The 14195-nt window shown below is 45.2% G+C and overlaps 1 protein-coding gene across 1 annotated transcript in view; it reads right to left on the bottom strand.

The window, feature by feature from the left end:
* FHDC1 (FH2 domain containing 1) overlaps positions 1 to 6971 on the bottom strand; it is a 35532-nt gene extending 28561 nt beyond the window's left edge. The window contains exon 1 of the mRNA XM_006875502.1: positions 6504 to 6971. Coding sequence (XP_006875564.1) covers positions 6504 to 6971 — 468 coding nt within the window. The remainder of the gene's footprint in view (positions 1 to 6503) is intronic.
* Positions 6972 to 14195: the final 7224 nt, after the last annotated feature.

Genomic DNA, 14195 nt, shown 5'->3' with positions numbered 1-14195 from the left:
GCAGATTTGTAGAAAGCCATCTATGTCCCCAGGTGACCCTAGAGTTGTATATGTGGGATGATAGATAGATGTCATTTTCTTACCAGCTAAGCCATCTGCCAGGAGGTTAAGGACTTCTCTAGTCCTATAGGAGTAGCCCATCATACTCAACAGAGACAGCCCCAGCCTGAAGAAGCTTCTCTTTCCCCAGATTGAAGCGAGGCCTTAGAAATCACTCACCAATTTAAAGAAGTCAAGAATATCCTCCAAGAAAAACCCTGGGCTGGCTATGAGTGAGCACCTTACAGAGAAAACAAAGCCCAACATCGTGTCCAAATCAATGAAAATGAACCAAATGATCACACAGGACAGCTCTGCCCTCTTCTGCTATCCCCCAGACCTGCCTACTGCACTAGAAGACTCGTTCTCGTACTAAAATTGTTCTGTTGAAGTCCTTTAAAGACAGTAGTGACTACACATGCAAATTAGCTTATCTTACTTTCCAAACGCTTTCAAAGCTGAGCACTTGCGAAAAGAATCTGTGTCGGACTGGGTGGTGCTTTGGAATCATTTAGGGCATTGGAATCTGTAGCTGGAATTTCTGGGAGACTCACTGGCTATCCAAGCTTGGAAGTCATAGACACCTGACCCTGAAGAAGAACAGGGGTGAACCAGCCTGGCCAATGAATGGGTTCATGCTGCCGCACCCCTACCCTCCTCACCCCACCCCACCAGTTCCGATCAATCCATAATCTGCTTTTGTGAACACACAAGGATTTATAGGCAGCGCCACTACCGGAAGCCAGTGTCTACAATGGTAAATACAGTCAACAGTTGACAGAATTCACCAGCTTTTCTACAGGCTGCCATGGAGTGGATTCTGATTCATAGAGACTCTCAATGACCGCTTAGAACTGCCCCATTCCTAAACTGTAATCTTCATGGTAACAGTTCTTTTCTCCCACTGAGCAGCCTGTGGCTTCCAATTGCTGATCTTTCAGCTAGCAGCCAAGCTCTTAACTACTGTGCTACCTGGGCCCCTGCCATTAAAAGTCTGAATTCCCCCTAGGGAGTAAACCCATTCAGGGTTAACTAAAATGTAAGGTAATGCATTCAGTTCAGTGACCACTGGTTCTGTGGCCCTCAGTAGCTCAGAGACAGAGTGTCACAGCCCTTAGAAGAGAGTGTCTGAATGGCTGCACCACTCTCTCCCTAAAACCTCCAAATAGGTTCTCCTAGTTTCTTCCCCAACAATTCTTGTTCCTTCACCTAGGACCAATCCACCTCAAAATTTGCTTCTCATGTCCTTTAAATATGCCTGTTTCAGTATGTCAAAGGGGCCTTTTACCTACTTAAACCAAACCTAACCGAACACACTGAGTTGATTCCGACTCACAGCGAGCATGGAGATAAGAGAATTTCTCCTTAGAGTTTATGAGACTGTCAGTCTTTACATTCTGGTAGCTTAGTAGTTGCGAGTTGGGCTGCTAACCTCAAAGTCAGCAGTTCGAAACTACCAGCCCAGCCATTCCTAATGGCGCTTTCTGCTCCTGTAAAGATGTACAGCCTCAGAAACCCTATGCAGGGTTGTATGAGGCAGAACCAACACCATGGCACACAACCACCACCACCAAGTCTTTATATGAGCAGAGAGCCTTACCTTTCTCCCGAGGGCAGCTGTTGGGTTTGAGCCTTGAGGTTAGCAGCCTAATGCTTAAGCTGCTGAATCATTAGGACATCTTTTACTTACTCGTTGTTAAGTGCCATTGAGTTGGTTCCAATTCATAGAGGCCCTGTATAGGGTTTCTGAGGAGCAGCTGGTGGGTTTGAACTGCCAACCTTGTGGTTTGTAGTCCAGTGCTGATCCTACAGCACCACACCAGGAGTCCTATTTAAGTAACACTAAAAAGTAGTTATTTCAATCCCACTCGGTATTCTGAAGAGCAAAACAGAATCTTTCTGTTGCCTCCAATATGGTTTTAGGTGTGTTTTCTTTTTTAAAAAAATGTTGGTTGACTGTCAATTGGGAATTGCCCCTACCCTCACCCTTAGGAAAAAAAGTGACAACATAGTTCAAGTGTATTTCTTTTAAAAGAATGTATTTTTAATACATTATCTAGTTCTATAATTCTGAATTGGGACCATGTCCCATCATTCTAAGGAGCTCTGGTAGCATAGTGGTTACAAGACGGGCTGCTAACCTCAAGGTCTACAGGAGAAAGATGAGGCTTTCTGCTCCCGCAATAACTTACACAGCCTTGGAAACCCTATGCAGGGATGCTGTGAGTCGGAACCAATTCCACAGCACATAACCATCACCACCACCACCACCACCACTCATCATTCTAGAACATACAGGATCGTAACAAAAGTTTGGAAAGATTGACACCCAAATTACCACATAGGAGAAGCAAACACCACCTCTCATAAATTTATCAAAACCAACCTTCCTTCTTTTCACCCTTCCTTTCTCTTTCCCTCTTCCCTTCCTCTTTTTCTAATAAGCAACTTCAGTTGTTTCCTACGTTAATATCACTACTGTCATCATAGTAAATGACTTCAAGTATCAACACTGTGTTTTCTTTGTGAGTCCCAGATTTTATCATTTGATACCTTGCAAGACCTTTTGTTCCCTTGATTCAATGCTGCCCAGTTCAGCTATATTTCATTATCTTTGAGGGGTAACAGGTAACTAAGACATAGCCTTGACCCTTAAGAGCTGGTCCTATGGTAGAAAGACACATGAAGATCCGACCAACATGATATGAGTCTCTGAAGAGGGCTGAGCAATACTGGGAATAGATGGATAGGGCGCAATGTAACTGCAGGGGATGAGATCAGAGGGCTTTAAAAAGAAGGTGGAGTCTAAGCTGCACCATTGTTTTGTCTTTTTTTTTTTTTTATTGTTTGTTTTATCCCTAGTGATATATCTTTTTTCTAATTATTTTATTACAGTAATTTTTATCACTTTATAACTATAGTCTCTTTAAGGTGATTTTTAGGTAACAAGGATATAACGATAGTAACATTTTACAGTCTTTTTGTTTTCCTTACTAACTGTTCTAATTTACTGTTTTAAATATTGTTCCTTCTCAGTCTAGCCATTTGCCAGCCAAACTCTCCCCTCTCTTCCAACTACTCCTTCTTCTGGAGCATAGTGGAGCTTATTTGTAATACTTTATAAGCCCTTTAAAGTAGAAGCCAACCACTTAATGACAGGCAGTTCTATGGGAGGTTATTATGTTTTAAGGGGACATAATCTGATCCTCGGCACATTTGAACGTCCAGAATTATGGCCTGTGATGTAATGTGCTGATGCTGAGTTTCCAGGTACCAGATCTGTCCTTCTGCTGAACATGCTGTTTCGGCCATTCTCCAAGCCATATGGATAGAAGATGAGGACCACTACTCTCAAATCCTTTCAACTCCAGACTCCACTTACTAGAGAGTAAGTGGGAAGATTTATTAGACTATAACGCCACTGAGTTTTTGGAAGTTCTTTAGAAGAAAATCTCATGAGAAAACAAGAAAGAAAAAAAAAGCATGCATTTTAATCCTTTACTGGGAAAAAAAAAAAAGAATATACGAATATACAACATTATGTTCGATGTAGCAGAAGAAATTGAAAATCGTTCTGAGTAATATCTGGTATGTGACAATATTACTCTATGTCACTTAACTATAGATACCTACACTACTTAGCATAATCTGGCTGTTAATGAGTTGAAGAGTTAGATTAGTTATAATATGCAGTCTTGATAATACATGTGAAGAATGAACAAATCTGTCTTGGAAGAAGTACGGCCCAAATGCTCCTTAAGAGCCAGGTTGACAAGACTTCATTCTCAGGGACTTCGGGCATGTCAGTAGGCGGGATCAGTCTCTGGAGAAGACGTCATGCTTGGGAAAGGAGAGGGCCAGCAAGAATGTGGCTGCTACGGTGGGCGCAAACATAGGAAAGATTATGAAGATGGCGTGGGACCCGGCAGTGTTTTCTTTTGTTGTACACGGGGGTGCTATGAGTCAGAATCGATTTGATAGCACCCTGTACAGGGTCGCTATGGGTCGGAACCGACTCGATGGCACTTAACAACAACAACAACAACATGGTGATTCGATATTTCTGTCTAGTCTCTCAAATCAGTACCTACAAGTGTCAAAAGCTGGGTGCATGAATGCAGGGAGGTGAGGAAAATTTGTTTTTTTTCATATCATTTATTAAATAAATGGCCATATTTGCTTCAGCCAGAGCTGGAAAAAGATACCCAACCCTGTCTCTTCCTTCCCGGCCTGGTGATTCTAAACCTCTCTTTAATTCACAACTTTAACAGCAAATTCCCTGAGGCTCTTAAACTACCATGCAGTAAAATGCATTTCCATACTTTATAAAGGATGCCACTCATTCTATTGCAGCCAACTGTCTGCAATATGGTGGGCAGGTCTTTTCTGCTAGAGGTGCTTTCCTGGGATATACACTTTCACACATGCCCATTCTATCTTTCTTTCAATATTCTTGAATTTCAATGAGTAGTAGACAATGATTAGAAATGACCAACTGTACAATAAGGAACCTCTGTTGGAAGCTGGGGCAAAGGCCAGGGTACTAAGGAAATGATTTATTGCTCTTTCCAGTACTGAAAGGATGCTTGAAGGAAAAGGGAGAAAAAGAGGGAGGGGGGGTCTTTTTAAAATACACAGAGGAAGGAAAAGGTTGTGTTCAGCACTGGAGGGGCACGAAGGTCTCTCCTGAAGATTTCCTTCTCTAGCATTATTTCAGAGTTCACACTTAATTCTGATCCAGTGTTCTCTGCATTTCATTTCATTTTTCAAATGAATTGTTTTTATTTTTGGAGCAAACCCCCATACCACCGTTTCTAGACATAATGACCAATGCTGTTGTTGTTAAGTGCCATCGAGTCGGTTCCAACCATGGCAACCCTGTATAGGGTTTCCGAGGAGCAAATGATGAGCTTGAACCACTGACCTTGCAGTTCAAATGGCTTTGCAGTCTGGCGCATTAACCCACAGCGCCACAATAGCTTTGGTTTTATCCTTCACGTTGTGGCAACATGTTCTTAGTTGCTTCACTCCCATTAACTTACACCCTCTGCCCCTCACAACCTTCTCTGCACATCATAATAAACAGACACTTCGCTATTTTGACAGGGGAACACACAACCAACTCTCAGGGCCATAGAGTGAATGGATAGGGACAAGGATTTCACATGTTCCCAAGTCAGAATGAGAAAGGAGGTCAATATTGTTGGCTCAGGAATTCAATAATGCATAGAGCTACTACTTCGTTCTGGGGCCCTGCCCATTCCCTTATCTAATAAACTCCATCTTTGACCTATTTTCTCTGATCCATTATAGCCGATTAAAAAAAAAAAGATAAGATTTCTGTTGTTGCATATGTGTGTGTGTGTGCACACCCGCACACATATACGCACATGTTTGTGTGCACACGTACACAAAGAAACTAACATTATTCTTTTTTTCAATCCCTGGCTTCCTAATCATTTCTTCTAGCAAATAGATGCTTCCTTATTTTCACATTTCTAAACTAAGAGTACTTAAGAGAGCAATTTGTTTATTCAGTTTCTGTAACATATGATGAGTTGTAGCTCTGGGTTCTTGATTTCCATTAACTTCCTATAAATTGCTAACTTTATCTTTTCTTAATGTAACACATTTAGTATTAACTGCAGAATATGCTTCCTCTTAAAGTCTAAGTGCCCTGGTGGTGAGGTGTGTTAAGCACTGGGCTGCTAACCACAAGGTCGGTCGTTCAAACCTGCCAGTCTTTCTGAGGGAGAAAGATAAGGCTGTCTGTTCCCATAAAGATTTACCATCTCAGAAACCCTATACAGTCTCTATGAGTAGGAATCTATTACAATCGATTATCATGGGTTGGCTTTATTTTGTGGCTTCTATTAAAATCTATCTGGAAATAAGAGTTACATTTTGGTTCTCTGGAAATCTCTGTTCTACAACGCCATAATTAAGTTCAGAGATCTGAGGAATGAAGGCCTCAAACATTTGTTGCAAGAAAACAGGAGGAAGAAATAAGGGTTAAGATCCCTAGGATGTGTATTAGTTGATGAGTCATTTTGTTACAGGCAGTTCTAGTTAATCCCAGATAGCCCCCAATGTAGCTGAGGAACTCAGTTTTTTGTTTCAACAGAGACTAACAATACTGGATTTCAGCAGAATTCTCTACCAGGGGAAACAGACAGATGTGCATGAGACAGGCCAAAGAGCTGTGGCCCCAAGTAGCATGCTCTGTCCATGAGGTCACAGTCCACAGGGATGTCTGGGAGAGTGCAGCCTGTGCACTCATAATGCTTTCTCACTACTCAGCTCAAGCCCCAAATATAAAGTCATTGCTATCATTTCCAGAACACGTTCACTTGCATTGCCTTTCTTCTTAGTGAAGACTAGCAATTTCATGAAATGTATGCACACTGCAAACCCAATACAGTGCAGTGTGTGGAGGACTATATCCCTCCACATTCCATTCTTACCTCTTCGCGAGTATCCCTGAAGGATGAATTTTGAGGTCCTCCTCTCCTAGAAATGGAAGACTTGGCGGTGTCTTCTTGTTGCCCAAAGAGCTCTTCAATGGTCTTTGTATCAATCTGATAGTGATGCTTCTGCCTGGCTGCCAAGGTCCAGATGTTGGTTTTGCCTCGAACTTGCTCCTCTGGAATGGTTTTCCAAAAAAAGCTTCTCATCCGCTTCTTCTTCCCAAGGTGACTGTATCCGTTCATGTGAGAAGGTGAGGGCAGTCCTGGAGCGGGAGGTGGCGGGGGAGGAGGAGGAGAGGAAAGAAAGCCTTCCGCTGAAGATGGACATGGTGGAGGTGGAGGGGGTGGAGGAGGAGGTGGAGGAGATGCTGATGGTGCTGTTTGCCCAATCATTAATCCAGCTGCTGAGGCGATATTCCCATGTTCTTTATCACTGACCAAAGAGACACAGTTCATAACATGCATAGTACTGTTGCCTTCTAAGGAGATAATTTCTTGATCTTGGGAAAGCAGACGCAAACATCAAACTTGTGTCATACTTTTTCACCCACAAGTCTGCTGCCAGAGAAAAAGGCAATTGTGCTTCATGTCATCTTCCAAACCTACAAAGATAAAGCAACTTTAAAATCAATATCGCTTTTCCCTTCAGAGGCAACTGTGAGGTCCTCCCATATTAGTTGGGTATTAACATTAATGAGGGGCAACACATCCCAAAGTGCATGAAAAGGGACTCACGCTTTTCTAAGTATCAATCAAATCTGACTGCCTGGAAATGCTGTCAAAGAAGTAACAATAAATCCAACTTTGAAATCTTTTCTTAAACAATAAAGCATATATTTATTGAGAATCCACTATAGGTTCTGCAAGTATTGCTCATTTTATGAATAAACTATTTGCTCACTAACTAGTTCCTTCTCTTCAGGCAATGGATGCCCAACCCTAGGGAAAGTTGCCCAAATTGCTATAGTGTAAGGCATGAGTGACCCTGCCTTCTCCAGTATGGGCATGTCCCTTACCAATCAGTGGGTCAAAAGGCATCTTGTATCTTGCTCATAGTAGGCAGGGCATTTGGAGATGACAAAATAATGGCCTAACCCACTTCCCTGGAGTCAGTCACCATGTTCTTGCTCTAATTGGCCATGTGACTTCCTTCAGCACAGAGAGAAGAACACTACATGCAATGATTGGAGGCTCCAGCTCCAAACGAAGCTTTACTGTCTTCTATTTTAGACGAGTTCCTTTGCCTCGCTAGACTTTGGTGTTCTTGCTTGTCAAGTCAGGAGACTAGGATACATCCCTTCTAAAGCTATCATTTTTATTCTATCTAAGTCACACTTTGGAAACTACCACCGCTCTCTTCACATCCCTCTCTTCAGCTTCTCACAACCAAGAGAGACACACACAAAGGCATGCTGCCATAACCTAACTGCCACGTGTCTATCCCTTATCCACACAGTCAGGAACTTATTTTTGTGGCTTGTGTTTTTATTAAATTATTTTTGTTTCAGGGGTGTTGGGTTGTGATGGGCCTGGTGGGAAAACAAGGCTCAAAACAACTATATGTCTTTAGACATGAAAACAGGTAAGTGGGGAGTAGAGGAAGAGACTCCATGCAGACTGCCAAGTGGATGTCTAGACTAGGTGGAAGTGTGAAAACACTTTTTCTCCAGATCACAAAATGCTACATGAAGGGGTTTTTTACTGGAGTTCTGAGCAGATTTACCCTTGTCGAGCAACATTTGTCAAAGCCCATATTTACACAGACAAATTGATTAAACAATATTGTATTATTACCTGGCAGCAAACCAATATCACTGATTCAAATATTACGAAATGCTTTATACAGAACTCTATGAAGGGACTTGAAAAAGTTTATGGAAATTTCCTATATCTTTTCATTACATTTTCCCATGGAGTTTTTGAAGCCTTTTTGTATATGAAGGCAGGATTGCTTTGGGATGAAAAGGTGGAGATTCTGAACTATTATTTCTCAAATCTAGTCCTGCATCTCCTTAAATGGGCAACCTAGGGTGTATGTTTCAGCATCCTTATCTATGAAGACAACTGTTTCATGGATTTGTATTAAAAAAATAATAAAGTCCTTACCAAGATATCTGTGACATAGCCATTATTAACAGCAACAATACACTAGTGTTGTACGTACATGAAATTTCTCTGTATTTTCACAGGTATTGTACTTGCTGTAGTGGCGCCGTAGGATAAGCACTGGACTGCTAACTATAAGATCAGTAGTTCAAACCCACCAGCCGCTCCTTGGAAACCCTATACCAGGTCACTATGAGTTGGAATCAACTCAACGGCAATTAACAACAACAAATATTTGCTTTAAAATTTGGCTTAAGTTTATAAACAAAATGCCGAGTTACCTCTGGTTGCCAGAAACATACCTTTAATATTTCCATTCCCTATGCTCTAAATTATGAGATGTGTGAGGTTTGTCTTTTTTCAAGACTCAGTGATGGCAAGAATTTCTATGAAATATTCAAATATTTAAGTTTTTTTTTTAAATTAACTATGTGTGGATAGAAGACGGCATTTCCAACTGTTAATTGGATAATTTTTTTTTAAAGATGCAGAAATGAAAATTTTATCTCAGCAGACTTATAGTTTATTTGAGATCCAACTGGCTCTTAAAAGGAGTTTTCATAATTATCATTAAGGGGCATAACTAGGCTGTTTTCATAGTTGGCATCTCTAAAGCAAATGACTCATTGTCAATTATAGTTTATAGTTATATTTGAACTCTTCTATTTTCAAGACTGTACAGGTAATTTTGGCAGTTTATCCCTACTTGTTTTAAAATATTCTTGTACATAAAATAGTCCATTTATAGAAAAGTTGTTAATTCTTCAATTCGCCTCCAATTCTAGATATGCTTACTTATTCAAAGATTATCCCTCTAAGAATAATGCTAAGCGAAAAACATTTCCAACCTAGAAAGCATAACTCATGGTGCTGTAAAAGTATTTGCCCAGATGTGCTATTAAACCGCACACACAAAAAAAATGTAGAGAATGGGGAGATGCTCAAAGGGAAGGCAATATCGCTATCTTCTAATACCAAAGCCCCAAAAGAATGCAATTCTTTTTGAATATTGTGCTTTGCCTAGAGAAAGCACCAGATAAAAGTCTGTTAAAGCAAAAACCGACATATGTTAGGTAGGCAATCACATGACTCTAACCATCTTGAGAAAGAATGTCCTTTTTAAAAAGCTAAGGGAACAAAAGAAAATTTACAACACTGTCCCTGGCATGTTGTTTGGTTAATTTTCTCCCAGGGTAACAGGCAAGGATCCTAGCCACCCAACAACAATGATTAGCCAAGATGCTAATGCTTTTACTACCAGCAATACTTCAACAAAGCTTCCCCACTGGCCAGGATTTCCAAATTCAAAGAGATAGTATGAAAAGAACAGTGTAAACAGACATTCTAACCTGTTCCACAGTTCCAGGAGATAAAGATATATTTAAAGGGAGGATACAAAAAGAACATTTGATTTACTATGGTACTGTTCAGCGTAAAGATATAAATGCATAATGCAGGCCAAGACAATGGAGTTAGCCTTGGCTCTGTCTGGAAAATGTCAAGTGTCCCATCAATCTCCTCCGGACAGAGACAGGCTTGTATTTAACATCTCACCTACAAACTGGGGACCTAAGCAGCAGGATGAAGCTTGTTGAGGCTGATCTGAAAGAACAGATGTCCTACTATGGATAAAATGCAGAACTATCACAGTAAGTGTTGGAAGATAGAAATTTCTCAAGTCCCTGAGTACTAATCATGGTTCATTAGATGTGGGTCTGATGCTGGAGCTTCCTGATTAAGCATAGCTTAACTATGTGAAATTTCAATGACCAGATAATGTGGTCATGTACTTAATCTCTGGATAGTCCATAAGCAAAAAGTCTTAGAATAAAAAAGCTCATAAAGGTCTTCACAGAAGCCCTCTCCCCACTCCCACCCCAAAAGTGCTCTTGCCTGAACAGCCAGCACTGCTTTAGCCTTGTTGGTATCAGAAACAACCCACACAATCCACTCTGAGGACAGTAAAGAGCATGTGTAGGTTTATCTCAGTACATTTACAAGAAAAACATGTTCTGAGAGTCAGTTAAGAGCTCAGGATTTCCTACAATAGGGCCAGTGGGGTTTTCTTGTTGGGCAGGTCACTCACCTTCTTGGCCAATAATGATCAAAAGTGACTCCAAGAAAAACCTGCCAGGAAACCTTTCCCCTGCTATGTGGGGCAGATGAAGTGGGGTCAGGAAGAACTAGCCCCACACCCTTCTGATGAAAAATGGGTTTGGAGAAAAGAGGCAGAAAAACACAAATCTATTTTATTTGGGGGGAAAGGGTGGGAAGAAAAGGTGAGAAAAGTACACGCAATTCTAAAATATGGAATTTTTGCTCTAATTCCACCACTCTCACTTATCTTTCAAAGCCTTCGCTTATTTTTAAATATAGAATGTCAATCATTCTGAGTGAACTAGAGCTACCATATCCAACTCTTCCCCCTTGGCACTCTACTCAGCAGTAAAAAGGCCCCAGACAGTGTGTTTCCACTCAGCGTACTTAATCTGTGGCACCACGTAAACATTTCACAGATGCCTAACACCCCAAGAGCAACACCCTGAGCGCGGAGGAGGAGGAACGCCCAGCTCTCAGTGTCTCATCACTCAGGGAAAACAGCGCACGAACGCCAAAGGATGCTCTAGAGAGAAGGGAGGGTAGTGCTTGCTACTCCTTCTAGGAGGATAACTGTGGGTCAGTAGAGAGGGAGTCACAGAGGGCGGAGCAAAAAAGGGTGATGGATGTGCTGAGAGATGTTTGAAAACTGACCACTTAGTCCAGAAAGACATTCGGTATGTAGGGCACCGGCAGTACACCGGGTTTTCGTTAGTCTGGCTCATAGTTTCCTAGGTGTTAGCATTGGCGCGCGCGGCCCATCGCCTCTTTCCGCCTTCAACCCCACGCCCCACATCCCACACGAGCCACTCACCAAAACGCCACCAGCTCGGCAGCCTCGGGAACACAAAGGGTTCCCAGAAGGCCGCGAGGCCCCCGCCAGCAGCAGCCACACACCCGCGTCGACCAAATCCCTGTGTGCAGCCCCTGGAGGCAGCCAAAACTAGGAGGTCCCCGCGGGCCACCGCAAGCCAACAGCCAGTGTCCCTTATCTGGGACGAGCCCAAGCGCTCCACTGGCAGACGCCGGACCGTGACCGGGTTAGGGAGGGCGGGGTGCGGGTGCTCTGCGGAGATAGTAGCCCAACGGCGCGCGCAGGCTCTGAGACCAAGGGCGCTGGGGGACAGAGGCCACTCCCGGCCGTGCTAAGAGTGCAGCCCTGAACAGACCAACGCCGGAGTCCGACGGACGCCTAGGAAAGACATGATCCTTCGCCTCCCGGGAGCGCTGTGTGTCCTCTCAATCCATTGGCAGAAGTGAATGGAGCAGCCGCCCCTCCCCCAGCTGTTTCAGAGTTTCAGAGAGGGCCGGGGGGGGGGGGGGGGGGGGGTTGTCACTCCGGCCCCACCCTCGCCCCGAGGAGTCTCTGGTTCCGAACAAGTCCTACAACCCGCCACACAGACCCCAGTGGCGTCCCCTCTGCGGGGGTCGCTGTACAAAGCTCCCAGAAGTGGGGGTGCAAATGGGTGTCTGTTTGCACGAAGAGAAAGGATGGGGGGGTTCTCTGCTGTCCTCTGATGGAACCTCTGCGGCGATTTCTTCCCAAGTCCCTGATCGGTGTCCCAGTCCCTGGGAAGAAATCCCGTGGCCGCACTGCGGATGCGCGGAAACCGAGCAGGGAAGAGGAGAGAGAAACACAGAGGAGACTCCTGATGTTTTTTAAACAGAGGCCAGAGAATTAAACCGGTGGTCCGCTGTCGCCTTAGCAGGGGCCACAACAATGCCTGGTGGGTGAACCGCCAGCCCACCCCTTTATTTCCTAAACTTCTATAAAAGCGGGGCGTAACTTCTAACCCAAACTTCGCATGGCCAGCGCTAGTGTGCGAGAGCCAGTATTACTGGGCCCGGGTCTGCATCGCCCAGACTCGGTCCCCGCCAAGCCCGCAACTGTTGTCGGAGGGGAAGTAGGGGCTCCTCACTGCCGAGAGACCCCAGCTTGGCGCCTCAAGTTACGCGTACTCTAAGAGACTCACGCTCTTTCGGATGGGCAGCAGACAAGCTGGGGGCGCAATTTATCTAGAAGTCTTAGCATCTGACGTTAAATCAGGTCCTACCCGGAGATCGTCCGCGATTGAGCGCGTCTTCACCTCGGGGGACCGATCGCTGCCTTCAGCGGCCAGAGGGTACGATCAACAAAGTCGCTGGAGTGAGGGCTCAAACTTCCTTCCCCAGCTTTACCAGCGAGGCCACCGGCCGCTCTTCCCGGCTCCGCAGCCCGGGTCCTGACCTAACCCCGCCCCAGGCCCTCGAGAATCGGAGGTCTCCGGCCCCTTAAACCCCGCGTCCCAGCGCTGCTGTCTTCCCAGTCTCGGCCGCATGGCTCACCCTCCCGCAGCTTCCCGCTCCCTCCTTGCAGATTCCGCTGCAGCCTCCAGCCGCGCTCACTCGCTCGCAGCCAGCAGTCTCCCCGCGCCGCCGCCTTTTCCCGGTCACTGTAGCTCCCACCACCCGAGAACGCGAGGGGGCAGGGCGGCCCCGGCGGGGCGGGGCTCAGCCGCTGCCTCAGGTAACAATGCTGCAGCCGAAGCTGCTCCTCGCGCCAGAAGCAAAGGGCAGTACGCCCTTTCCAGCTCGGCCCCTTCCCTCCCCCTTCCCCTCCGAAAGCCATCCGCGCCGCGCACGCCTTCACCTGCCCAGGACTGGGGGGCCTGGACGCACCCTCCAAACACGCTGCTTTCCTCACCCGAAAGCTGGTACCGAGTTCGGCTGTCCGCTGCTCAGGGAAGTAGAGGCGGTGGGAGACGAAGAAAGCCAAACGGTGAATAAGAGCCAGGTGTCCTTGTGGAACGAACGAGAGGAGGCGCCAATTTGGCTTCTGAGCCGGCAAGTGCTTTCTACAAAAAAGCCTCTGCTGCAGCGTCCCGAGCACCCTCCCCTGCTTACACGCGCGCGCGCACACTGCACACATGTGCGCACATGCACACCCTTATACACGCACACTCACCCCCCGCACACGCACCAGGCCACTCCTCTACCCTGCACTTGTTTCTCCCCATCCAACTATCTGTCCCAGCCCGAGTAGCCCAATCCCAGCCGGATCGGAGATTCCCTAAAGTCTGCTCCTCCCAGGTGCCTGCCACCTACATGTTTGCTACTTCTTTTTTAACCTTAACGACGATGGTAACAGGAACCGTTTAGGGCCCAAAAAAGTCCACCCCACGCCTGGTAGCTTGAGCGGACACTGTCAGCGAAAGGCTCCATAAGGGAGGGGGAACAGTTTAATCTTTATTTCAAAGTGATTAGTGACGCCAAGCAGAGAGCAGCATATAGTCTAAGAAAACCTATCTCGGGCAAACCAGCTGATCGCAAATCAACTGCTCCGGCAGGGAGGAGTCCTCTGCAGGGATGAAGTCATCGCTACCTTTGACTTGGTCTCGGTCTAGGTGACTCCAGATAACTGGCCAAGGTTTTCTCAGACTCTGACCGTGCCTTCTGCTTCACCATCCTGGTCCTCAGCCCTGAACTCCCAGGGCAGGGTTTCTCGGT

This window comes from Chrysochloris asiatica, unplaced genomic scaffold (assembly GCF_000296735.1).
Source record: "Chrysochloris asiatica unplaced genomic scaffold, ChrAsi1.0 scaffold00329, whole genome shotgun sequence".
NCBI classification, from domain to species: domain Eukaryota; kingdom Metazoa; phylum Chordata; class Mammalia; order Afrosoricida; family Chrysochloridae; genus Chrysochloris; species Chrysochloris asiatica.
This window is presented reverse-complemented; position numbering and strand designations above follow the sequence as displayed.